This window comes from Lithobates pipiens, unplaced genomic scaffold, assembly GCF_037356315.1.
Source record: "Lithobates pipiens isolate NorthernLeopardFrog02 unplaced genomic scaffold, aLitPip1_a1.2 Scaffold_8, whole genome shotgun sequence".
In the NCBI taxonomy this organism is placed as follows: Eukaryota; Metazoa; Chordata; class Amphibia; order Anura; family Ranidae; genus Lithobates; species Lithobates pipiens.
The window spans coordinates 565167430-565194631 of NW_027507903.1; the positions used below are offsets into that span (position 1 = coordinate 565167430).

The 27202-nt window shown below is 39.9% G+C and overlaps 1 protein-coding gene across 3 annotated transcripts in view; it reads right to left on the minus strand.

Annotated features, from left to right (window-relative positions):
* Window positions 1–2612: 2612 nt before the first annotated feature.
* LOC143961005 (adhesion G protein-coupled receptor E3-like) overlaps window positions 2613–27202 on the minus strand; it is a 121841-nt gene continuing 97251 nt past the window's right edge. For all 3 annotated transcript variants that reach the window (XM_077470108.1, XM_077470107.1, XM_077470106.1), the window contains 10 exons: window positions 25444–25557; window positions 24142–24326; window positions 16179–16346; window positions 15083–15277; window positions 13477–13712; window positions 12671–12731; window positions 11698–11789; window positions 4971–5139; window positions 4779–4877; window positions 2613–3096 (listed from right to left, as the gene is read on the minus strand). In XM_077470108.1, the coding sequence (XP_077326234.1) occupies window positions 3025–3096; window positions 4779–4877; window positions 4971–5139; window positions 11698–11789; window positions 12671–12731; window positions 13477–13712; window positions 15083–15277; window positions 16179–16346; window positions 24142–24326; window positions 25444–25557 (1391 nt within the window). In that variant the 3' untranslated portion in view covers window positions 2613–3024. The remainder of the gene's footprint in view (window positions 3097–4778; window positions 4878–4970; window positions 5140–11697; window positions 11790–12670; window positions 12732–13476; window positions 13713–15082; window positions 15278–16178; window positions 16347–24141; window positions 24327–25443; window positions 25558–27202) is intronic.

Consider the following 27202-nt stretch of genomic DNA (forward strand, 5'->3'; position numbering starts at 1 on the left):
TAAACTGCCCTAATTTGCATTCTTGCATATTAACATAGCCCAGAGTCACTATCTGTCCCCTTTGATATGGGGATTAAATCTTGTCTGTCCACTTCCCCTTTGATCAACAAGTCCCATTTGATATGTGTAATTGAGTTGGCTTAGACAACTCAATTATTGTCAACTGAAATCTGACCTGGTCAGTCTTGTACTGTGTGTGTACATACATATAATAATTAATAATAATATAAAATCCCACATATATCGGCCAACATATTACAACGGTACTGGGTACTTAGCCTGCTGGCAAGATTTTCCACGCATCCAGACGGCAGCTTTGTTGTTGTTTTTCTTTTTTTGTACCCCTCTTCTTTGTGGGCTTGTACATGCATGTATTTCTAAATTTTATATATTTTTTAATAAACTTATTTTTTTACTGGATTTAATCTACTCTATGAGGAGGCCTTTTGCTTTTTTCTTTTCCCCTTTCTTATTTTTGATACACCTACTACGATGTGAGTACTTCCTACGTTGGAGTTTAAGCTGAGGATATCCTACATTGGACACCCCGTTTATACAGAGTACGGAAGGTGGCTTGGCGGAGTGAAGGTTCACACCATCCCTTTGAGAGGATTGCTGTTCATTACAGCTTGACGTCTGACTGACTCACCACTAAGGTGTGTGGGTCCACACCTTCGGGTAAGAGTACCCATTGCTTATCTCTGTTTATCCAGTACGCTGTATTACCTGCATGAGGAGCTTTGGAAGGGTGTCGCTATGATGGTACCTTCAGTGTTCCATTTTACATTTACTGGAAGTTGGACACTCCTGTCAATTTGGATCACTCCTTACTGAAGAGGAACTATTTGTTGCTTTAGGGGACGATTATTTTCTTACGTGTCATAGGATAATTTTTAGTTTTTTGTTTTTCACATTATTTGTTTGATCTACGTGGTACAGTTCTATTATTTATCCACATATATTGTGGGGATCTTTACACATTGTTCACGTGGATCTCTGTATTGTTTATCTATACATATTGCATTTGTGTTATTTTTATTATGCTTGGCTTATGCTATGCCACTGTGCAAAAATGTTTTCACCTTTTTCACAAGTAGGTGATTTTTTTCACTTTTAGCACTGCATTTTTTGTTTTTTTGTTTTCTATGCAATTGTATCATTGTTGATGCTGGCTGCTTTATACATTGTTTCTATTTGGTAGCGCAATTATATATATATTGGGGATATTATAACAGTACCCTGTCCCCACTTCTGTCAGACCTCGCCGCGGCGAGGTCCGTCAGAAGTTCTGCCCACTCCTCTTCACTCCTCCTTCCCCTGCTGCCAGGCCAGTAAGAGTGCAGCTACAAGCTTCCTAGCCGGGTTCCCTTACCGGTAATGGCGGTGGTAGCACCCGACAGCCAATGGAAACATTGGCTGCAGTGCTGACATCGCTGGATTCCAGGACAGGTAATCCTATGTGTCCGTACAGTAGTCTAAAGGCATTTTTTAAACTAGCGTTTAGATGGAGAAAAAAAAACTATTTTGCAATGTTGAGTGTGTTTTTATGGCAGAAAAAAATAAATGAAAAATGCTCCTAAACGCTAGCGTTCTTTCTGCCAAGAGCACTGCGTTTTTTTAGGCTAGTGTGCATGGAGCCTCAAAACCTCAGTTTTCGTGAAGATGTAAGGTGTTGGCTCACTTACTAGGTCCAACCTCCATGTGCATGTCAATCTCTCTACGCTCTACTTTATACTCTCTACTCTACTTTATAACCCTTACATTTATTTTTTAACTCTTCTCTTGTACATAAACTTTCAAAATGTTTCATTATGAGTAGAGGTAGTTGTTTTTCTTATAAGATATCCACCCCAGGGATTGCATTGGTTGCATGGGTTTATTTACTAAAGGCGTATAGGCTGTTCACTTAACTAAGTTCATTTTTTAATTAACTTAGTGAAGGAGATAAAGATGTGTGACTGTTATTTACAAGCAAAAATCCTACTTTCCTTATTCCTGTACATGATTGGGTAGTCAAAGTGACACAGTATCTGTCTTGTCATAAAAATTCAGCCGGGTGCCACAGCAAATGGGATATATGTCACCAAAGTACTGACAGCCTCAGAGTCACTTTCCTTACACCGACCTCCTTGGAACATTGGGGCGATTCCACCCTTCATTCCACCCATGCCGGGCTGATTCCACCTGTTCTCCTTGGTCTTTTCTGTTTTAGTTGTGTTATTTTGGACTGGTGCTTTACATCTGTCCTTCGATTAGTGGTACCATCAACCCATTTACGGAATTGATCTTGCAGTTATTTGTGCATGATGTATACAAGCCCTCTGTTAACTCTTAGCTCTAGCAAAATGGTTGTACTTCTGCGGTCTATTCTCTATATATGCTTTGGAATTGTCCTCACCTTGAGATAGTTAACTTTCTTTGTTGGAAACCCCAATAAAAAAAAAAAAAGTGACACAGTGAACACAGTTTCACTTGGGCATTCACTGAGCTAAGTGAAAATTCACTCTGCTAAGTGAGCATGCTGTACTATACATGTAAATCAACTCCAAAAGTCCTCCATTGTAATAATGTCAATTATTATGTAGCTCTGAAAAGCATAAAGTAGGCCTAAATATGGCTGTCCCAAAGTATATATTTAATTACAAAAATTATACAAATGTTTTTTTCTTATAAAATAGACAAACATTAATAACTATATTCACATCCAACTGGTGATTTTTTTTACTTGTGTATCTAAAAAATTATTAAAACAATTATACACGTAGCAGTGTTTTGGAAATGAGGTTGATTAGAAAATATACAATTCGTATATGGTTCTTAGCCAGCACTTACAGAATTGTCGTATATAAAAGTTTTGTGTTTTTTTTGCATTAACAGTTGTGTTTTTGATCCCTGTAAAGAATTGTTGCTGGTCCTTCTTTCACAATTCCATCATATATTATCTCCAAATGTCCTGGTAATTTACAAAGTCCTCAGTCTTTTCATTTACACTGATTTATTTTCAGATTTAACAAAAACATTTCTTCAGAGCTCATACTGATTTTCCACAACCCAAGCTGATTTCCCCCCCGGATTTGATACCTCCGAGGCTTGACTCTGCAATAAAGTAAAATATTTTATCATTATTATCAGTTGTGAAAATACTAGCAGTGCAGACATGATTCATTTTCGGAATTTGTTTATATATTCAGATTCATTATCAATGCATTGTGTATGGGTTGGATGGGCATGGATCCATCAGAATCATAACATAATGGAATGGAACAAAGTACATTTTGGATTTGTTTCTTATGTTTTGATTCAGAGATTCTGATGGATTCACCTACATCCAACCCAAACACAATAAGTAGGAAACATCAACTTATTTTACTTTTATACCTTACTGCGTTTATTGCAATATGTTCCCATTTCATATGTAGTATGTTGTTATAATAATGAAAAATGTTAATGCAACATAAAAATGAAATGGATCCAAATCAGAATGAAACAAATAAATGAGTTTTTTCATTATAATTTATTTTGTAGAAGTTGAAATTCGTTACTATTGTGATTCGGAGACCTGGATACCTCTAAATCTGAGTAACGAAAATTTCGTCCAAAGTTTGATTCGTAACGAAAACGAATCACTCATGTCTAGCAGAAGGAAGGATTGTGATGACGGAATGGATGTGGCTCATGAAGATTATAGATGAGTGGAGTGATTTGGCAAAAAAACATATTTTACTGTGGAATTACTGATTTCGCTAATGGTGAAATTATACAGAATTGGAAGCTCAATTTGGCTCATTGAGCTGTTTAGCAGAAATTTGTTTTAACAAAAAAAAATCATTATTTTTTTTAATTTAGAAAGTGTTGGCTTTCGTGTGTGTGTGTGTGTTGGGGGGGTTACGCTGGGGCAGAAGGCCAGGGGGACTGCATTTAGGGTAGTTCAGTTTATTCTATTTAGTGCTCTTTGTATTTGTAATTTCTTTTACTTTTTCTGTATTTGATCATTATTGGGCACTAGGTTTTTAATGTTCATGTTTTCTTTTATGAAGCTAATGAGGGGAACAAGAACAGGTCCAGAATAGTTAAAAAGAGATTCTTACACCCTCAGGAACCAGTTAAAGACCACTGCACCATCCAAAACGACCAAAAACACCTTCCTTCCCTATAAAATGACTCCAGTGCTTTAGACAAGATTGGCAAAGTTTTTTGGAAATCACCTGATTTCAGAAAAATGGGAACTTTGTTTTATTCATCCCTATTGATAGTCTTTTGAAAGATGACAGGACATTTGGAGAAAATAATCATTAGTATGCTTTTGAGTGTATGTAAACTATGAACTTCTCTTATTTGCCCAGTTTTGTACTGTAAAACATTGCATTGAAAGCATTTTGTTACACCTGTTCGATACGTGCAAAAAAGTACCTGTTGATCAATCGGAAATCCTATGAGCTCTGCACAGTTCATAGTCTGCAGTCTTATTATGGAGAGGTGGAGGGACAGGTGTTCTTTAGTCCTACGGTAACAATGCTTCTTCTCCATAGATTTGGTACACTGAGTAAGTATTGTCACCTTAGGACAGGAACTGGCAGGATACCAGGTGAAAATAAAGGGTAAAAAAAAAAACTAAAAAAGAAACCTAAAAAAGAAATTGAATGCAGCCACCTCATCTATTGACTGGTAAGCTTTAATATTTTCTTGGTTTTAGATACATTTTATCATATCTCTATTAGTCTGTTTGCAATTTTTGTAGTGTATGCTGAACACTAAAACATATGAAGGTCAGAACTTACAGACTTTATAGTCATAGGCATTGTACTGCCAGATGTGGCTTCCGAGTCTGACTTCTTGGAATGGAATCTTCGGAATCCTCTTCTATACTCTTCTCTTACCTGGACATGTAACAAGGAAACTGTTATTTAGCAGAGAACTATGGAATAGCACCATAGACACAAAGCTTGGTAAATAAATTTATGTCACATGACCTGGTGGTTGAGCAGACAGTGTACACAGAAGATATATAATCCCTGGAGGCTATTGCAGATGGTGAAGATGTAGGACATGACCAGGGAGCCCGACCCAAACTGGAAGATCCCAATAATCCAGGTACAGCCCAATATGAACAGCTGAGAGAAAGCCTTAAATGTCAGAAGACTGTGGGGGGAAAGTAATGTACATAAGTTGAAAAAACCATAATGCAAATGTGTCTCAAATTAAAGTTCAACTCCATCCATCCAATTTTTTTTTCCTTAATAGAGTGGGGAGGGTTTAGAACCAGTCTTTTTTATTGCTGTATGTGTCAATGATTTCTTCTCACTTATAGTCCCTGTGACATTCTGTCATTCCCCATGAGAGGCATAAAGAGCAAAAACAATTTGAGGTTCTAGTCCTTTTACAGCCTTTTTAAAACTTTGCAATGTAATTAGGTTTTAAGCTCAACACTTGACTATTTACATTCCAAGCTCAGATGCTTTCATTTCTTTCAGCTTTAGATGAGATAATACCTGTATAAAATGAGGATGGGACATGTAAACAACTTTATTTTCAATGCATATATTGTGTGATGATAAAGTTAATTCCAATACTGCCACTGTAACTATTCTTGCCTCAACCTTTACAAAGAGTTTGCAGCTGGACAAAAATCTAAGTGCCAGGAAACTGATAAAGATTATCACTGGGTTGGTTAACTATGCATTTAACCCTATAAACACACACACATTCAGTAGTGCCAAAACAAAGAAAACATGGGTCCGTCCAAAACCCAGGTTAAGGTGGAAAAACCCAAAAATGGGTCTTTAAGTTTAGCCAAACTTGGAGATACAATAATGTATAAACATATAATAAAAACACAATGTTTTATTACAAAGTTTAAAATGTTACATTAAAAACCCAATATACATCCAATGCCATATTGCTACGTATTTTTTACAATAATAACCAATCGGCATCTTTTATAAGTGTGTAGGCTCGACATCGCTTTTTCGCATAACTTCCTTCCTCAGGATCCACTCTTGCACAAACAGAATAGTTTGTAAAAAAGGATCACCCCCTTGTATCAGTATTTTGTTGAACCACCTTTTACTTTAATTACAGCCTTTATTCTGTTGGGATATGTCTCTTCTAAATTGCACATGTAGACTTTGCAATATTAGCCCACTATTCTTTGCAGAACTGCTCAAGTTTATTTAAATTTGATGGTGACTGTTTATGGACTGCAGTCTTCAAGTCATTCCACAGATTTTTAATGGGGTTTAAGTCCGGGCTCTGACTAGGTCATGCAAGGACATTCACCTTTTTTTTCTCCTTCAACCCCTGTGTAGTCAATTTTGCTGTGTGCTTTAGGTCATGTTGGAAGGTAAACCTTCTTTCCATTAACAACTTTCTGGCAGAGGGCAGCATATTTTCCTGAAAAATGTGATGGTATTTTGCCCCATCCATTTTTTCTTCTATCATTACAAGCATATACGGACCCCCGTTTTCCTCATTTTGGCAATGTTTCATTGGGATGGTGCCCGAGTGGGGATGGTATGTAGAGCTCATTTCACAAATTAGATTTTCAACAAATACAACAGCTACTATCACATAATTTAAAGACAACAAAGAAAATGCAGCGCACAAAACAAAAAATATAAATGCATTTAAAGTAACACATTCATGTGTAAAAGTCCAAAACAGGTACTGAAAGTTCAGTGAATCCACAACAGATCTCCCGCCACCTCATTCAGCAGAGATAAGGATAGTAGGGATCCCATCACCATCACCCAACATGACAGACCCTTACCATCAGTGCAACGATAATGCACAGGATAGAAAAGCTACTTTGCTCCACTACTCCTCACAAGCAGTACACTGGAACCAGAAATATCTCCAATCATGAACAGGTATTAAGATTCCCATGCAGTTCAGCAGTCATGTGGATATAGAAAAATAACAACGCTCATTGCGCAGATATCTTAAAAAACGATGCCCAATTTATTAGGAAAAAACAATTCCACTCACATTTAAGTTGATTAAAATAGGCAAAACAACTGAAGCGTCCAGCGCTTCAGTGATAGTCGCTGTAGTGCAGTCTGTCCAGGTCCCACATTAAGCCAGGCTCTGCCCAACGTTTCGTCACTTCAAAGTGCATCATCAGACCCCTGGTCACTTCAAAGTGCATCATCAGACCCCTGGTCACTTCAAAGTGCATCATCAGACCCCTGGTCACTTCAAAGTGCATCATCAGACCCCTGGTCACTTCAAAGTGCATCATCAGGCCCCTGATGATGCACTTTGAAGTGACAAAACGTTGGGCAGAGCCTGGCTTAACGTGGGACCTGGACAGACTGCACTACAGCGACTATCACTGAAGCGCTGTTCATGATTAGACAGATTTCTGGTTCCAGTGTACTGCTTGTGAGGAGTAGTGGAGTAAAGTGGCTTTTCTATCCTGTGCATTATCGTTGCACTGATGGTAAGGGTCTGTCTTGTTGGGTGATGGTGATGGAACCCCTACTATTCTTATCTCTGCTGAATGAGGTGGAAGGAGATCTGATGTGGATTCACTGAACTTTCAGTACCTGTTTTGGACTTTTACACAAGAATGCGTTACTTTAAATGCGTTTATATTTTTGTTTTGTGCACCGCATTTTCTTTGTTTACATTGTGCATATTGTTCCCTGCAATATAGTTCGAGCTGCCATTTTATTTATTTTATTTTATTTTTTATTTATATATTTTTTTTGAGTTAGCGCAACAATCTTTATTTGTATAATTTAAAGGAAACAAGCACCATTTAAAAAATCTGGTGTAGTGATTCTGACCTTTAAGAAATACTTGTGACACTCAATGCCACATCAGACAGGAAGGTAAGAAAGTTAACAATATGGCAGATTTCTTTGAAGAGGCGAAGATTCTTTCATTTTTTATTACATATTTAAAAAAAATTAGATTAATGATTTTTTAAAATCATGTTAATGAAAAAAATTTAAGAAAAACTGTTTTTACAGATATTACAGAAATTTTAAAGATATTATAAAATAGACAATTGCAACATTAAAATAAAATAGAATAACAGTAAAAAATGCTTATACAAAATTTGGCTGGTCTTTGGTTCCAGCAGAATCCAACCCCCCATAGAGTAGGTCTATGTATTAAGGTATCAGCTTTCATGAATGACCTTTAGCGATCCATCACAATTTTGGTGGAAAACGCTGAAAATTGCAGCAGCTTTGTGTTGACCCTTCAAAGGGTGTTTATGGAAATGAAATAAGCAATCAAAGGGTCTGAGTGGTATGCTGAAGGGTGTGCTGATGGGTATTGAAGTGTTTTTATAATACTTTAGATACACTCCATTAAAGCAGAGTTCCAACTACAATAAATAATGACATTTTTTTAACCTTTCACAAGCATTTCAAATGGCATTGTAACACTCACATCTTCTGTAAAATTTGTCCCCCGATTTCCGCTTTCATCTGCAAAAAGAAGTTTAATAACGGTATTCTGGCCGTTTTCATTTTGCTTGCGGGCGTGTGAAGCCCACAAGCATCCTGTTCCAATCCTGTTCCAATCCTGTTGCGGGATATGGTGCAGCATGCACCGCCTATTCTCTCCCCGATCTCGCGCATGCGCATTCTGTCATCACAGCACCGTCAACTACTCATTGCCATCACAACGGGTGTCAGCGCCAGAAGTGCCTGCGCCGTTGTAATGGCAACAAAGCCCTCGGCAAAAAGAAGTAAAAAAAAATTTCTCCAAATATTTTTTTTTGTTTTTTATATTATTTCATGCACATCAATGATTTTTTATTTTTTGGGGTGGAACTCCACTTTAATGCCAGTTATTCTGATTTTAACAATATTTCTAGATATAAAGGTTTCACAATGTGACAACTAATGTATTATTGAATAAAATGATATCTCAGTTTGATAGACATCAAACCTGTATAGATCTTATTTATAGTCTTCTCTGGAGGTAATGTGTCCCACCCACCTTCTGCACCTCATAATATAACCATATTTGGTGTGTAACTGATAGCTATTTTCTAATATCTGTGCAAATGCTATTTATGAGTGTGGTTTTTATCATAGCAGGATTTATGGAATATAAGTAGATTTTAGCAGGATGAAAAACACCAGACCAAGATGTGTGTTAAAAAAAAATACTGCATCTTAAAGCCTTTTCTGGTAGCAGAAGAACATGCTCGCTATACATTTTAAGGTTGCCATTGGTTTCTGAACTGCACCACTCAACATTCTGGGTGAATTGTGCAGTACATATTTGTAGTATTATACCGTCAGAACGGTCCTTCGGTCTTTTTTTATTTACACCCTATTAGTGATACTCAGAAGTGTCTCTTGATGCCTCCCTGTGACAATACTGACATTGATATTAACAGTAGGCAGGTAGCAGGAGAGCTGTCAGCATAGTCAGGGACCAGTGCTGTGGATATGATTTGTTAGGGAAGAGGGGGGCGGAAGTGCACCAAATTACCAATGTAAACAATAACTTTTTTCTAGCTTACTACAGTAATCTGTTCTCGGCAGTTCACCAGATTTTTATCATTAAGCAAAGACTAAAAGACCAAATGAACAAACACTTACAATTTATCTACAAAATTAACTACCAGAGAGGGATAGGGAATAGTAAAGAAATCTCTAGGCTCAAACAACATATTAAGGATTAAGGCATAGGTAAGACATCATTGCAACCCTGGCCAGCATATTCCAGAAACAGTTTAATGTACATCATCTGCCACCATAGCAGCCGTCGGGCATCATCTAACCAACAAGATGAGACTTTCTGGAACTTACAGGAACAACCTCTTTTAGTATAAGTGGCTTGGTACAGAGGCAGATTAGAATTAATTAAACGCATTCAAAAGGACCTTGTGGGAGGAGAGATTTGTTTCCAACACATAGTGATTGTCTTAGGGGCATAAAATAACAGGAGGTTGACAAGGGTCCTTTACGCCACCATAGCAGCCAAGGATTCTACCAGACCCAGTAAACAATATTGTGGTTCAAGGGGAATTGCAATTTGCCTCACATGACTTATCACTTCCAATACACCTTGCCAATACTGTACTTAAGTGAAAGAGATATTCAGAAAGAGTCCACTTGTGTAATGTATCTTCAATCAATAAATCAAGTGACGATGTGATCCCTTCACCATTGAGCAAGTTGAACTCTCACCTCAACAAGTGGACCTCTGATAAATCAGATAGGTCAAAAACGCATGTTCCCATCAAGGGTAGATCATAAGATTACAGCAGACCAAGCGGAAGCATTTCCAGGTAAGGTTCTCCTCCGTATCATCAGATCAATGTGATATCATATAAAAAAGAACAGGCAAATCTAGTGCTCTCCGTTGATGTAAATGTATTAAACAAATAAATAAAAAACAAATACCACTCACATTTGAAGGCACTGATCTCCAGTGCTGAGTGCTCAGATAAAAAGTACCATGACCGCTGATGAAGTCCCGCCTACTTTCTGGGACGCAACGCGTACGGACCACGTGACCTGCGTCGTGACGTCATCCGCCAGCTGACACACTGATCCATGCATGGTACTTTTTATCTGAGCACTCAGCACTGGAGATCAGTGCCTTCAAATGTGAGTGGTATTTGTTTTTTATTTATTTGTTTAATAAATTTACATCAACGGAGAGCACTAGATTTGCCTGTTCTTTTTTATATGATATCACATTGATCTGATGATACGGAGGAGAACCTTACCTGGAAATGCTTCCGCTTGGTCTGCTATAATCTTATGATCTACCCTTGAGGGGAACATGCGTTTTTGACCTATCTGATTTATCAGAGGTCCACTTGTTGAGGTGAGAGTTCAACTTGCTCAATGGTGAAGGGATCACATCGTCACTTGATTTATTGATTGAAGATACATTACACAAGTGGACTCTTTCTGAATATCTCTTTCACTATATGGACTTTTTATTTTATTTTTTTTCACTTTATGATATTTACTGTATTATTTTGTATTTGCGCTGTACTGATATATTTTTTGAATTTTGAAATGTGGGATTTGGTAATTTGACCTACAGTATTCTAGCTGCACTTTTATATTTCTTTTCACTGTATTTGTTGTGTTTCTTAGCGCTGGTTGATTTTTCACTTTATAATACTGTACTTAACCAGACAGGTACAAAAGATGTAAAAAAAACACGCACTGTTCTGGTGCAAGCAGTACCAGCGTTCTGAGGAAAGAGATGAAATCATCTTACGGAGTCTGTACGGGGTGTAGTAAGCTCTGTGTAAGATTTTAAATTGAATCATGTTATCCCTAGTGGAGAAAAAATTAGAAAAGGGAAAGTCCCAGATCTCTTTTCAGTCTTCATCGTCCAGTCCAGGAATATCCACAGTCCATTTCTGCCATAATAAGGATAGCTCGGGGCCGGACCTCTGCAATCTTTAATGATCTCTATGCCTGTGTTATCAGGTGCAATAAAATTTTCTGTGTTTAATTTGCCTCAACAGTCTCTCTAATGGGTCCCCTCTCGCCCATCACAACAGTTACACCACTGTTCACACTTTTAAATTTATGAAACAAAGTTATTAAAAAAGTAATGAGGGTATGGAATGTGCAATATTGCAAAGCAGTCAATCAAATTTTAGTTTGGAGATATCAGAAAAAAGTTGCATTTTTGTTGGCTGCTGTGTGTTGCTACACTTTGCACATTGTACTTTCCCTAACCTATATATGCCATACCTACCGGGTGTGTTTTAAAGTTGAAATATTTTTATTGAGAGATGCCAGCTTCTTCTTAAGGAGCACAAATGTAAGAACCAAGAGGATAACATTTATCTAAGGAAACACATTGAAAGAAAAAAGTTAGCCAAAGATTTTTTTTACAATGGTCAGATCATCTTCTATCTAGATGGAACTTACACTGATCAAAATTCTGCCAATTCAGCAGGGACTGTTTGAATTTCAATCAGCGGGTGGGCTACCATGCTTGACAGTAGTTGTTTCTTTAATCAACTTCTGCTGAAGTGATATGTTCGAAATGTTTTATTGATTAACGGCTGCAGTCAATCAGCCAATGTATGGGGGGGGGGGGGGATTTCTCCGCCCACCTAAAGCTGGCTATACACTAGTAGATTTTCAAATGAAAATTTGGACAATGCTGTCTGAAAGAACTTCAAAATTTTGTTTGCTTTTAACAGTTGATTCTGGAATATATATAATTTCCCAAACAAAAATCACATACACTGTTAGAAATGTGTTTGTTCGAGAAATATTTTCCATCCTGTTCCTTCAAATTTTATCACTGCAGTCAAAAATAATCTTTTACTTGACCCAACTAACAATTATAAAATTAAATGAATGCTTTTAAAGCGAATAATTTTGAACAAAATTCTACTAGTGTATAGCCAGCTTTACAGTGTATGGCCAGCTCTACTATTTGTATCCTGCTTGCTTGCATGTTTTTTAGATCATAAATCCTCCCCCTTGAGCTGACACTTATCTGGGGGGATAACCGCCCACTGAATAAAATACTCCAACTTGGCTGATACCTCACAGGAGATATACAGAGGCTGTTGGAAATTCATAGATACAAAATGTTTTTTAGTTGTTCCTTCTAAAATCAGTGGTATTAAAAACAACCACCAAGTATGTAGGACAACCCAAAATGTAGCGATAAGAATACAGTCAGTACAAGGAGTCTCATTTTATATACTCACAGTAATAAGCACACACACTGGACCAAGGAAACTCCAGATGAGATCTTTTTTAAGCCAACAGCTAGAAGGAACACATAAGTATAGTTTGCAGGTTACTATGTGTAAATCTATATATTTTTAAACATGTTTACAAGGAGGAGAATCTCAGAAAGGTGATCTTTAAAAAGAGAAGCTCTGTTAATATGTTATGCTATGTTAATAATTGAATACAATAAAATATCAGGTAATCAGTGAAAAAAAGAATCTCAGGGAAGGTTCCTGAAGAAAGAGAGAAGATACTCAGAAAGCACAACAGCTGAACAGAGGGGGCATCTTAGGAAGCATAGTTGGTACAGTGTAGAATATCTGGAAGGTGAAATAATGGAGAGAGGAGAATCACGGGAAGAGTTAATAATGGAGAGAGAAGAATTTCATGGTTTATTAGCAGATAGAGAAGAACCTTGGAAAGGCTGATTACTGAAAGAAGAGAATCCTCTGAAACGCTAATTAGTTGGAGAGCACAATTTTGGAAAAAGTCATTGGTGGAGTGGAACATTCTCAGGAAGGGTAATTGGTAAAGAGAGCAGAATGTTGAGTAAATGATGGAGAAGTGAGAATTTTAGGAAGGGTAGTTAGTGCAGAGGATGGTAAGAGGCACAACTTTGGAAGGAATAAAGATTGTTCCCACAGTGGGATGAACAATCTGTGAACAGAGGGATGACTGCAGAGAAAATCAAAGAGATGATATACTCTGGAAGGATGATTTGGAAAGTTATCAGAAATGAAACAAGGGATTAGTCTTTTCTATACTGCCATACACAACTTACTAATTTTCTGTTCCATATGAGCCAGGTCGCATTGCTGCAGAGATAATAATGATGATGACAGGAATTCCAAATCCCGCTATACAAGTGTATGGGAAAAGTTGGCGTTGAGATGTCATGTAATTCATGGCCTGCAGGTTTCGGACTGTCATGAAGAGTAGAGCGCTCTCCAGAGACATCCAGCAGAAAGCACAGAGGAAGGAGAACTGGAGGAGACCCGCAATCACTGCACAAAGGACCTGAAATGCATGAAGCAATAGTAGAGACACAGAGAATACGTCCATTTCCCTATGAGTGAGCTCACATACACATGGGAATTTGATATACTTCAATTTATACTGTATAATACTGTATAATTCATGTTATTTTATTGATGTATAATTTAATAAAAGTTATGTAGGTAGGCCATGTAGATATAATACGTGGGCAAGCGCATCCCCGTCCTTTCAATTGTAACTTTATTTCTTGACTACTTTATTTCTGGTGGACTTGAGAGCAGGGCCGTCTTTAGCGCAGGGCTCAATCTTTGTTGGGGGGCCCATGCTACCCGTGAATTGGGGCTCCGATGACAGCTTTGCAGAGGGCACAGGAGGTTTTCCCACGCTAGCCAGCAGAGAGGGGAAACTGGAATTTGCGTTAATGCATTTCGCCCTACCACAAGGTGTCATCAAGGTCCTTGATGACACCCTTTATGAGGGCGAAATGCATTGAGACAATTTCCGGTTTCAAATCCATACGACGTCACTTCCTTGATGACACCCTGTGGGAGGGCGAAATGCATTGATGCAATTTCCTGTTTCAACGTCACTTCCGGTTTTCGGTGGAATGCACGTCAGCAGTGGTGTTTCTCATTGTAATCCTTTTATAAATCTATGCCTATGTCTATGTAGATTTATGCTTTAAACCTACATTTTGTAAGTTCCTTTTTTATCTGCGCAATAAATAATTTTACCAAGCAGTCCTTTATGTAGTTTTGGGAACTATGATCCATGCTTGATTGTCATGAGTATTGGAGATTTCCCTGGTATCCTGACGTGAATAGCCATCCCTGACCAACACTCTGAAATTACCCCTAGACTGAAAAGCTGGGGGTCTATTCCATCTGGTGAGTGGGGACACAGGAGGGAGTGTGGTGCACTTGGAGTTTGGAGCACGATTGCACTTTATGAATTGGAGCACATCATTCACTAATATATGGACATTCACTTACTTATGAATTGTTTTCACTGTATTATTTATTATTTTTTGATACATCATTGCACTATTGCAAGTACTGTAATATATTCATTTTATTTTATTTGTCGAGTGTGCAGAACTTTGTGTACAGCAGCTGCAAACTTTATTCATATTTTATTTGATTTAACATATTCATATTTTTTACTTCTGGAGCTATTATCAGGCAGCTCAGGAGGGTGCACAACCAAGCTTGACTCTTACAGTAAAAGTGAATATTTACATATACATTCACCTGCCTATATCTCCAGTTCTACTAATTGTTTTGGTATGTGGTTTTCACTGAAGGTCGCCTATGTTTATTCAATTGCCTATCGAATGCATAGGGTTTATTGCTCAGGTCTATCAGGTTAAGCAAGAGATATCACAAATTTACCTGATTCCCAGTCTGCTGCAAGCCAAACAAAGCAAGTAGTTGTCCAAGGAAGAGGCACCCGCACAGAGCTGTCAGGATGGAGGTGTGAGGACTCTTTATAGACTGACACAGGATGAATGTGAGGAATGATAGGCAGAGACAGATAAGAGACACACTCAGGCCAATGCGAGAGATCAGAATTAAGCCATAATCCTCCTGTAGATGAGATAAATTAAACTTTCAAAGGGTTGTCCACCTGTAGAGGATTTGATATTTCTTAATAGGATATTTGCACAATTTGTGTGGCAAAATGTTGGCCATTGTTAGCCATTACATACTGAGGTTCTGCTTCCTACTTTGCAGTGCTGTACAATAATTGTACAATAATTGTGCTTTACTGCTCCTTCTCATAGTGTGTCAGCTGACCTATTGAAGGCAAAGCGTTCCCTGTCTGAAAAATATCTTTTCTCAACAGTTCTTAAAGCCTAAATTTGGCTAAAATCAAAAAAATTTAATTCAGCACAAGGAACATGCATTAACTTACAGTTAGTACAACATGTCCCTTGTGCTGAGTCTTCTCCTTTTAGGAAAAATGTCCTAATACCCACCCGCGCCAATCACCCCCACTGCCATAATCTTCAGGTGCATCGGTAGTATATACAACTAAAGGGCTGTCAAGATCTCTCTTCAAAAGAGTTTGACTTTGCCCATCGTTTCCTGCCAGTTCCGCCATTCATAAAAGAATTAGAATTAGAAGCTTCTATGAATGAATGACACAGGATCACTAAATGGAGGGGGGCAAGCTATCAATCATCTGCTTTTTGATTTTAGCTAAACATAGGCTTTAAGAATAAAGGCAAAGGGGTTGCAAACTGTGAGCTTATTCATTATTATTATCCATTAATAATTAACCTACAAACATATATATATATATATATATTTATAGTTAACAAGAATAACATGAGAACTGGTTATTTATCAATGGCTTCGTTGGAGCCAAAGTGCTTGGGGGATTGTTCTTACAAGAGAACCTGCCATTTTGCTCTGATAGGGTAAAATTACAAAATCTCCCCAATGTTTCACAATCCTTATTTAGCGACATCACAATTTATATCACCTGGATGTCACCGGGTGCCATAAGGACAGCAAAGGTGGACAGGTGGTTGCAGGCACAAAGAGTGTTGTTCACTCTGTCAGATTTCCTTGTCTTGCATCCACGGCTTGACCAAGTCTTCAGCTCCATGTCCAGGTACACACATTGTAAAATAAAAGAAGGTGGAACAACCTATTGGGGAAAATATAGTAGGTATAATGCAGATATTTAAAGGTGCTTTACTTCTACACCCATCTAAATGACATACCTTAAACAAAATACCACTAATTCCAATGAGTACTGATGGCATTGTTTGTTTACCTGTTTCATTCTTAGCTACTCTGTTGAACAAAATCATGCTAATGTCAGCAATCAATAGCCCAAACTCAAAATACACTGTCTCTCCTGCTCTTTTGAGCTTCTGCGCAGTTTCAATCGAAGAATCGAGAAAAGCAAACAGCTTCTGTTCTGCTCTTTAGAAAATCCATAATGCTGTATAATCAATTTTATTGATGCACCGTGTATTGGTTATAAAAAAATGAATTTAAATAATTACTCCAAAAACTATCAAAGATTAGTGTCAAGTATAAACTTAAAATAAACTTAACCCCAAACTTGTATAGTTTCCCTTTAAAGATAAGCTTGAAGCCTAAGGCCTCCTTCACATGGGCTTTCTGATCAGGTCCGCCTGTCAGTTTTTCAGGCAGACCTCACTGGACGCTCCATTCACTTCTATGGAGCTGCGGATGTCAGCTGTGACATGTCCGCTGACACCCACTGCTATCTAATCCTCTCCGTGAAATCCAGATAGATGGTGACCCTATTTTCCATCTGTCTGGTGGACAGGCAGTCCATTTTCATCTGCTCTCCCCACAGAGGAATATAAAAATGTGTTTTGTTTTTGTCTGTGTCCTCATTACAAAAATGTCTCACCAATTCGTGTACTGACAGGATCTTCTTTAAGGTGGGAGTAAACTACCATGTCTGACTTTTACCTTTAGGTAAGCCTATAAAAAGGGTTATCTATAGGTAGTGTAACTATCTCCTAAACATGCACCGTTTAGGGGGTATTTACTGTAGATGCAGCCGGTGAGGTCACCAGCACATGCGCTCTGAAGGAACAGCCACCCAAGCAATTCCTTCAGAGTCCTGTGCCGTAAATAGTGGCTCCTGCACATGCGTGGGATGATGTCATCGGGGCTCCGGCCAGTCACACAGCCAGGGTCCGTGAACCCAGAAGGAAGAATGGGTGAAGATGGGAGTGCCTGCAGCAGTGGTAGCTCAGCTCTGAAAGGGCTTAGTTTTAAGGTAAGGTTTTAAGGTAAGATGCATACTAGCACATCTTGGCTTTACCTTTCAGGGTACAAAAAAGAAAAGGCCCAGCAGTTTACTACCGCTTTAAGCAATGCAATTTGCTAAGGGATAGAGACTTACTTTCCTGCTTGTCAAAAAGGAAATAAAATGTTTTGGCTGGTGTTGAACCTAAATTAAGGGGCTTAAAGCAAATTAAAGGGCTTATCAAGCTTAAAGCAAAACTCCAACTTTAGCTTTTTTATTTTTTTTAAAGCTGTTGTTAATATATAAAAAAACACTCTAAGGCCTCATGCACACGGACGTTTTTACAGCCGCTTTTTTGAGCTTTTTTTGCAGCTTAAAAACGGCTGTCCATGTTAGTCTATGGCTTCATGCCCACCTAGGCGTTTTTGAGCTGCAAATGGCATAGGCGTTTTTAAGCTGTAAAAAAAACCCAGGACCAGTGCGTTCCGTGGCGTGGAGCTAGAGCTGTAAAAACGCGAATCGCGGGAAAACGCGCAAAAACGCGCATAAAAGCGCAACATATTTTCTTTGTTTTCTGAGTGCTATAGCCAAGAGATGTGTTTCTTAAAAAACGCTACTTAACGCTAACGCTAAAAAACGCGCAAAAACGCGCAAAAACGCCAATGCAAAACGCGGTAAAAATCACGTTTTTAACAACAATTTTTCCAGGCATCGGAGCTAGCTTTGCAGCCAGTTTTTTAAAACGTCCGTGTGCATGAGCACTAATACTTCACACTGGCAACATTTTTCAGATATGTTTTTGTCTTTCAAAGGCCAAATATACACTCCTGTTGGTAAATAACCATGAAAGGTATTTTGCAAAGAACTATTAAGGCCTCATGCACACGAGACGCAGATGAAACCTCTGTTAAAAAAAAGCTGAAACGCGCGTTTAGAAACGCGCGTTTTGCCGCGTTTGCATGTCGCGTTTAGACACGTTTAGACGCGTTTAGACGCGTTTAGACGCGTTTGCGTTTAGACGCGTTTATAAAGATAACATCATGTAGACCCTCCCCAAGCTCTCAAAGCATTTTTTTTAACTATTTCTGCTATTTTGATCAGAGTGAGCAGCAGCAGCATAGAGAGTAGTTGTACACTTGCATTTGCCGTGTCACTTGCCACGGCACCTGCCACAAGTTGTGGATTGTCCACTTGCCACGTCACTTGCCACAAGTTGGGGATTGTCCACTTGCCACATCACCTGCCACGTCACCTGCCACAAATTGTGGATTGTCCACTTGCCACGTCACTTGCCACATCACCTGCCACGTCACTTGCCACGAGATGTGGATTGTCCACTTTCCACGTCATCTGCCATGCCACCTGCCACAAGCTGTGGATTGTCCACTTGCCACGTCACCAGCCACATCACCTGCCACAAGTTGTGGATTGTCTACTTGCCGCGTCACTTGCCACATCACCTGCCACGTCACTTGCCACGTCACCTGCCACAAGTTGTGGATTGTTCACTTGCCACGTCACCTGCCACGTCACCTGCCACAAGTTGTGGATTGTCCACTTGCCACGTCACTTGCCGCAAGCTGTGGATTGTCCACTTGCCACATCACTTGCCACGTCACCTGCCACATCACTTGCCACGTCACCTGCCACAAGTTTTGTATTGTCCACTTGCCACGTCACTTGCCACGTCAGCTGCCACGTCACTTGCCACGAGATGTGGATTGTCCACTTTCCACGTCATCTGCCATGCCACCTGCCACAAGCTGTGGATTGTCCACTTGACACATCACCAGCCACATCACCTGCCACAAGTTGTGGATTGTCCACTTGCCACGTGACTTGCCACATCACCTGCCACGTGACTTGCCACATCACCTGCCACAAGTTGTGGATTGTCTACTTGCCGCGTCACTTGCCACTTCACCTGCCACGTCACCTGCCACAAGTTGTGGATTGTCCACTTGCCACGTCACTTGCCACAAGCTGTGGATTGTCCACTTGCCACATCACTTGCCACGTCACCTGCCACGTCACTTGCCACGTCACCTGCCACAAGTTTTGGATTGTCCACTTGCCACGTCAGCTGCCACGTCACTTGCCACATCACCTGCCACGTCACCTGCCACAAGTTGTGGATTGTCCACTTGCCACGTCACTTGCCACATCACCTGCCACGTCACTTGCCACGAGATGTGGATTGTCCACTTGCCACGTCACTTGCCACGTCACCTGCCACGTCACTTGCCACGTCACTTGCCACAAGATGTGGATTGTCCACTTGTCACATCACCTGCCACATCACTTGCCACATCACCTGCCACAAGTTGTGGATTGTCCACTTGCCACGTCACTTGCCACATCACCTGCCACGTCACTTGCCACAAGATGTGGATTGTCCACTTTCCACGTCACCTGCCATGCCATCTGCCACAAGTTGTGGATTGTCCACTTACCACGTCACCAGCCACATCACCTGCCACAAGTTGTGGATTGTCCACTTGCCACACCACTTTCCACGTCACCAGCCACATCACCTGCCACAAGTTGTGGATTGTCCACCTGCCACGTCCCTTGCCACGTCCCCTGCCACGTCACCTGCCACAAGTGGATTGTCCACTTGCCACATCACTTGCCACATCACCTGCCACAAGTTGTGGATTGTCCACTTGCCACGTCACCTGACACAAGTTGTGGATTGTCCACTCGCCACGTCACTTGCCACATCCCCTGCCACAAGTGGATTGTCCACTTGCCACATCACTTGCCCCATCACCTGCCACAAGTTGTGGATTGTCCACTTGCCACGTCACCTGACACAAGTTGTGGATTGTCCACTCGCCACGTCACTTGCCACATCACCTTCCACAAGTGGATTGTCCACTTGCCACGTCACTTGCCACGTCCCCTGCCACAAGTGGATTGTCCACTTGCCACGTCACATGCCAGTCACCTGCCACAAGTTGTTGATTTTCCACTTGCCACGTCACCTGCCAAGTCACTTGCCGCGTCACCTGCCAGGTCACTTGCCACGTCACCTGCCACAAGTTGTCTATTGTCCACTTGCCACGTCACATGCCAGTCACCTGCCACAAGTTGTTGATTTTCCACTTGCCACGTCACCTGCCAAGTCACTTGCCGCGTCACCTGCCAGGTCACTTGCCACGTCACCTGCCACAAGTTGTCTATTGTCCACTTTCCACGTCACTTGCCACTTCACCTGCCACGTCACTTGCCACAAGTTGTGGATTGTCCACTTGCCACATCACTTGCCACCTGCCATGTCACTTGCCACAAGTTGTGGATTGTCCACTTGCCACGTCACTTGCCACAAGTTGTGGATTGTCCACTTGCAATTGCAATTGTTTAAAATATTTTTCTAATGGTTTTTCATCATTTGCAATCATTTTTGAGATTTTTAATGTAAAAAAAAAGGTCACCTTTAAAAACGCATATAAACGCAAACGCGGCTAAACGCGGTAGCGGCGTTTTGCCGCGTTTTACCGCGTTTTGCCGCGTTTTGCGTCTGAAACGCAGAAATTTTTGTTTCTGAACGCATTTTTTTGCTTCTGGAAAAACGAGATTAAACGCAACTGCATATAAACGGAAAAAAACGAGACTGTGTGCATGGACACATAGGATAACATTGAATGAGTTCAGGTGCAGTTGAAAAAACTGTCCAACTGCATCTGAACGCGCGTTTAACTGCGTCTCGTGTGCATGAGGCTTAAGACTATCTGGAATTGGCTCTAGAGAACCTTGCCTTAGAGATATTAAAAAGCCTATTTTACACACCTTGATAAATTGTGTGACTATGTGAATGTATTTTTCTGGGTAGGTTTTATGATGTCGCATGTTCATAAATATTTTTTTCAGTGTTGTTCTGAAATTACATATTAGACAAATTAAATATATGCAGTTCATTCACAGGAAATGAGGCAGTTCACTTTGCAAAGTAATCCTCACTGTGCAAGGAAATATTCCCTTAGCTTGTGGTGACAATTCACATGGCAAAGAATTCTCAATCACAATCAAGAAGAACTAAAAAATACCTGTAATTTTACTTGCATATAATTGGATAATAGAAGTCATTAGAGCTTTACCTCATTCACTAAGCTCTGGAGAATTCCTTTTAGTAAATCAACCCAAATTCCGAGAAAATTGTGTTGGCACCAGGACACATATCACTGTATATCACTTTTTTTTAAAACATAAGTGGTTGACTTAATTATGAATTAGTTGCAAAGTACATTAAAAAAGATGTTTGGGATTTTTTTTTCAGAATCATACTTACCCAGCTGGATGCAACATTATTCCAATGATGCATCTGTCCCCTGCCGGCTCTAACACTGAGAACCGAGTGATCTAACACTGCAGATTGCTTGGTTCTCGGGGCTCCCAGAGCAGAAAGCTGGTGACTGTCAGTCACTGCTCTCCCCACCACTCACTGGAGCGATGAGCTGTGGAGAGTGCAGGATTGGCATGTGGGCGGATCCCGACTTCATTCTCGCGATCTTGCCCGAGCCCGGACCGGTGTCCCCCCCTGTACTGCGCAGGCGCAGTGCTTACGCAGTATGTACCACAACGGAGCCACCAAAAATAGCCGAAGATGAATACCAGTGAGTCAGCTGTACATGGCGCCTGTAACAGGGCCTCTCGCAAGCTTGCTTCACTCACCACGCTTCGGGCACAGCCTCGTTGCGCTCGGCATATTTTTATTATAAATCTATGTCCACTTGGATGGTGGGGCTTGAACCTGGACTTAGGGCAGAATGTAGTGCTCAGGTGCCGGGTAGAGCTGATGATCAGCTGTTTATCTTTGGAGATTTTCGGCGGCTCCGCAGTCGTTCGTACTTCGCAAGTGATGTGCCTGCACAGTATGGGGGGCATTATCCACCGGGGGGACCTTTTTTGGCAAGACGCCCGCTCTGTGGTGTCAGCAGACAGTGGACTTCAGCCTGTTGTCTGCTGAAAGTAGGTCACAGGAGTGCAGGACGAACAGCACTCCTGTGATCCATAGGAAGATTAGAGTCAAATGAGCTTTATGCCGCATACACATGACTGGACTGGAAGTCCGTCGTAACTCCATCAAAAGTTAGTCGGGAAGACCGTCGGACCTAGTCTGCCGGAAAGTCCGGTCGTGTGTATGCGGCATTAGCTGTACTTCTCCTTTAAAGGTGGCCATACATTATACAATTTTACATTTTACGTTTGTTTGGAAGTCCGTCGTAACTCTGTTAAAATACAGTCGGGAAGACTGTCGGACCTAGTCTGCCGGAAAGTCCAGTCGTGTGTATGCGGCATTAGCTGTACTTATCCTTTAAAGGTGGCCATACATTATACAATTTTACATTATACAGATTTACTAAAACCATTTATTATAGGTCAAACCTAAACACTCAATTTGTATGCAGGCAGGTCCTTACACTACATAGTTGAAGATAAATTTAAAGGAAATTGAATAAGAACATTGTATAATGTATGGTCAGCCAAAGTATTATAAAATAGAGTGGGAATATACAAGGCTAATTTATCAAAGAGACAAGAGAACAGTAGGGTAATAAAGGAATTTGTTCACCAAAGGCAAATGAGCCTCACTGTGCAAGGGATTTTTTCCTTAGCTTAATGAATGAGGTGAAGCATTATTGACTTCCAACATCCAATCATGTTTTTTTATTTTCTTGGCATGCCATTGGGTGTAATTTGCAAAGTGAATTTTCACTAAGCTAAGGGAAAATCCCCCTGCAAAGTGAAAATTCCCTTGCAAAGTGAATAACCTACAGTATTTTCCTTTATTAAATAAACCTCCAAAGAGCACAAAGTGTGAGAGCCTACAATAAGTCAAATTGACCAGTAGTGGGGGCTAGTTAAAGAAGTGGGGGGCTAGTTAAAAGAAATGTAAAAAAAGGTGGGAGAGGAGGAAAAGAGATATCAATGGAAAGAAGAATTGAAGGTATAGGTTGTAGATTGTCTATATAAATTGTTTATTGAAGAGAGTGCATAGCTTCTTTAGATAATGAGGGCCATATGGTCTTCCAAGGAAGCTAATGCTTTCCAGGTCAATGTGCATTTTTTTTATTATTTACATAAAAACAGACTTGACTTCTTACTACTTTTTAAAAATAGCACAAAAGCGTCAGAGGTGAGTGAACATTTAAAAATGTACCTTTATGCTTTGTGAACAGTTGAGTTTAAAAATTATATCTGTTTGAACTGGCATTGGAGGTCCAATGTACCCCCAATGCTATTTCACCAGTTCACAAAGGTAGCTTGCTTCTGTATGATTTTGTATAAGCCACCTGCCCCCCCTGGAAGGCAGATGCTAATAACTAATAACACCAGGGTGTAATGTTTAGAATTTTTGCCTCAATTTCCATAAAAGATTTTAGCCGACTGCTGGCTCGTATACCTTGTGGAATCAGAAAACCAGGATAATTAAACCTAGTAAGCATTTTATCATCCTCTCAAAGGGGTCCTGGTTGTTTCTGCCACCAAAACAAACTTATGACACCAGCAAATATGTTGACACTAAAACGCCATAAGAAAAATAATTAATACAAAAAAAAAACTCCAAATAGTTCTATTGTATTCTAGCTACAGTGATATCTGCAGATATGCTTGTAGAACCAGTTGGTGGTGCTCCAATAGTGAGAGGATACTCGATATAGAACATATTAATAAATTATCCGTTTGATGCCTTTTTTGTACTGACCTTTAGTTGTTTCAGGTAGAAGATCACTGGGGGTTCCAGGTGTGCTACATTGGGACTAGTGATGGCTCCACTTATAATGGGGGAATTGATATCCCCCCTATCTTTGTCACTTCCTCCTACAGCCCCAAGAAGGCTGGCGTTCAACTTAGATTCCAATCCTTTATAGGAAATGAAGATTGCTCCATCTAGGAAGAAATATGTACATGTGATAAAGATGTCTATATTGTTCACCAAAGGCATATTTAGCCTATACCCTTTAACACAGATGTGTATCTTTTTATACAGTAATACCATCTGACACATGGACCCTTATTGAACAATGTGAAAAAGATGTAGTAAACGGCGCACTCTATTCCTTTAACAAAGCATATATAAATAATATAGAAGTGCAATGATAATACACAACCACTAGGTGTCCCTAGCGAATTAACAAGCACACAGTCAATGTGCAAATTAGCAATATAGACATCAACATATAATACCACCACATATCCCCAGTGTGAATAAATTGTATGGATTAAACTTTTAGTACAATGTCCAGTACAGTTTAGTACAGTGTCAATATATTGTGAATAGAGCAATGTCCATACAACTTCCATCACATAATTTCCAATGGTGCATATGGCTCAGTTGATCCAACAATAGATGACTAGAGATCTTCCACCAACACTGGTCACAGCTTACTGACCAGATCTATATGACTCCCATTACAGGAGTCACATACAGCAAAATTGTCTCAATTGATTCCCAATGCTTGTTCAGCAAAGGAAGCCTCCAAGGCCAATTGGGATCAAACACCACCAAACCTTCTGGCATTGGTAAGGCATAGGTAAGAAAGAGGCATACTCGCATGGTGAAGTACGTAAATTTATTTAAAAAAATGCTAAAAACACAATACAAATGCATACAAATGTAAAAAAGAAAGTGGAAACAAGGATGCCGATTAGCGCTCCACCTGCGTTCCACTGTGGGCGGAAGTGACATATCATGCTAGACCAGGGTGTGGTCTATCATGGTCTAGAGATTTGGCATCTCCCCCTACTATGTTTTAAATAGTTTAAATGTTTTTAGGTTTTCTGGTTTTAAATGTTTTCAAAAATGGATGTGGATTTTTTACTGTTGTGGGAGATTTTTTTTTAATAACAATCTATAATATGTAATTTAATATAAAAGTGTGATGCTGGTTTTGTTTAGAAGGGTTTCTTTTGAGCTATGCAGTAAAAGGTAATTTTTGTACAACAGTAATGGACTCCTGCCACTTGAATATTGCTCTTTGCATTATTACATAAAATTGTAACTCACCCCTGTCTCCGTTAACATGTGTACAAGGAACCTGCATGGTGTTCTCCAGCACAGTTAAGGTTATGGAAGTTCCACCTCCACTACATATGTCTATGGCAGCCTTCATGTGAACCTCTGGAAGAAAGACAAAGAATTATGGAGAGACCATAAAATCACAATAATGTAAATCTAACCTAATGCTTAATCTGATGTCTGATTATTAAAAAATGATTTGCCCATCAAAAAATGAAAATAAGCTTTTACAACTGACTGTGTCCTCTCTGAGGGATTTCCCCTTGCTTCCAGTTCTGTCTTACACCCATAAAAACAGCCAGGAACTAAAGAAATATTTTCTCATTTCCCCTTCTGTCTAAAACTTGCCAAGTAGACAAGAAATGTGGGTAAATCTCAAAAAAGGGGGCAAAGACAGAAATAAAAAGTTGACAGCATTTGTAACCCTTAATACTTTATAAAAACCATGAAAATATTTGGCTAGAATTTTAAGGGCTTTAAAGTGGTTGTAAACCCTTACAAACCACTTTGACCTACAAGTAAGCCTAGATTAAGGCTTACCTGTAGGTCCAAGAAATATCTCCTAAACCTATATGGTTTAGGAGATATTTACCTGAAGACAGCCACCACTGTCTACGGCACATGCACCGTAGACAGCAGCACGCAGGTGCACTGGGCAAGCCGCAGATCGCGGCGATATGCCGCAGATCGCGGCGATATGCCGCGAGTGTTGGCTCCTGTGCGCATGCGCGGGAGTGACGTCATCGCTGCTCCGGCGAATCACAGCGCCGGAGCAGCGAGACCCACCAAGAAGATGGACACTCGGAACTACAGGGGACAGCGGTGACATCGCTGGCTCCTGTGTCAGGTAAGTGACACATAATGGACTACTATGCGATGCATAGTAGTCCATTATGCTTTACCTTTGCAGGGAATCAAAGAGGAAGTAAACCCATCAGGGTTTACTTACTCTTTAACCCTTAATAATAATTGAAACTATTCTATACCTAAAGTATATCTAAAGCTAAACCTTATCTAAATAAATTATCACAGCACATGCTTTCATTTTATAAAATGAGCATTGTAACAGCAATGATGACAATAATTTTTTTGACAATCCAATATAAGTTTATTTAAAAAATCCCCTTATATGTTGTGACTGCTGCCTGTCTGTTGGCTATCTCTTTCAACAACTTTCTGGATTCCCTGCATACTTTGCAGCTTCTCCTCTGTTGTTTAGTTTCAGTTCCTAAGGACTGCATATCCCATGGTACATGCAAGCAGTGGTTTTGCCTCCTAGTTCAGAAGGCAGGCTCTGTGAAATGTGTGACACAGCATTGCCTACTCACAGGACATAGAGACTACCTGTCGCAAAATGTAAAGGTACAGTAAATGTGTGGGGATATTCACAGAGTAAGATTACAAGCTACCAAATTGTTCAGATTATTATCTGTAGGCTAGAACTAAAATACAATGTGGAAAAAAAAAATATGACTTTACATTTTGACTTCTCCATGAAAAGGAAATTCTCTCATACAGTTATTATTGATACAGTGAGATAGGTAAGAGGAGAAAGAGCAGAGTCACAGATGCCACGGGAGGGGAGTTTTTGTGGGTCGTCAACTATATCAAAAGCAACAGAGAAGTCTGAGAGTAAGAGTACATAGTAGTGAGCATTGATTTTTGCAGTTAGTAAGTCAGAATTGTGAGGTTAGGTTTTAGGAGCAATTGTGGGCAAAATTCAGACTTAAATGGGTCGAAAAGGTTG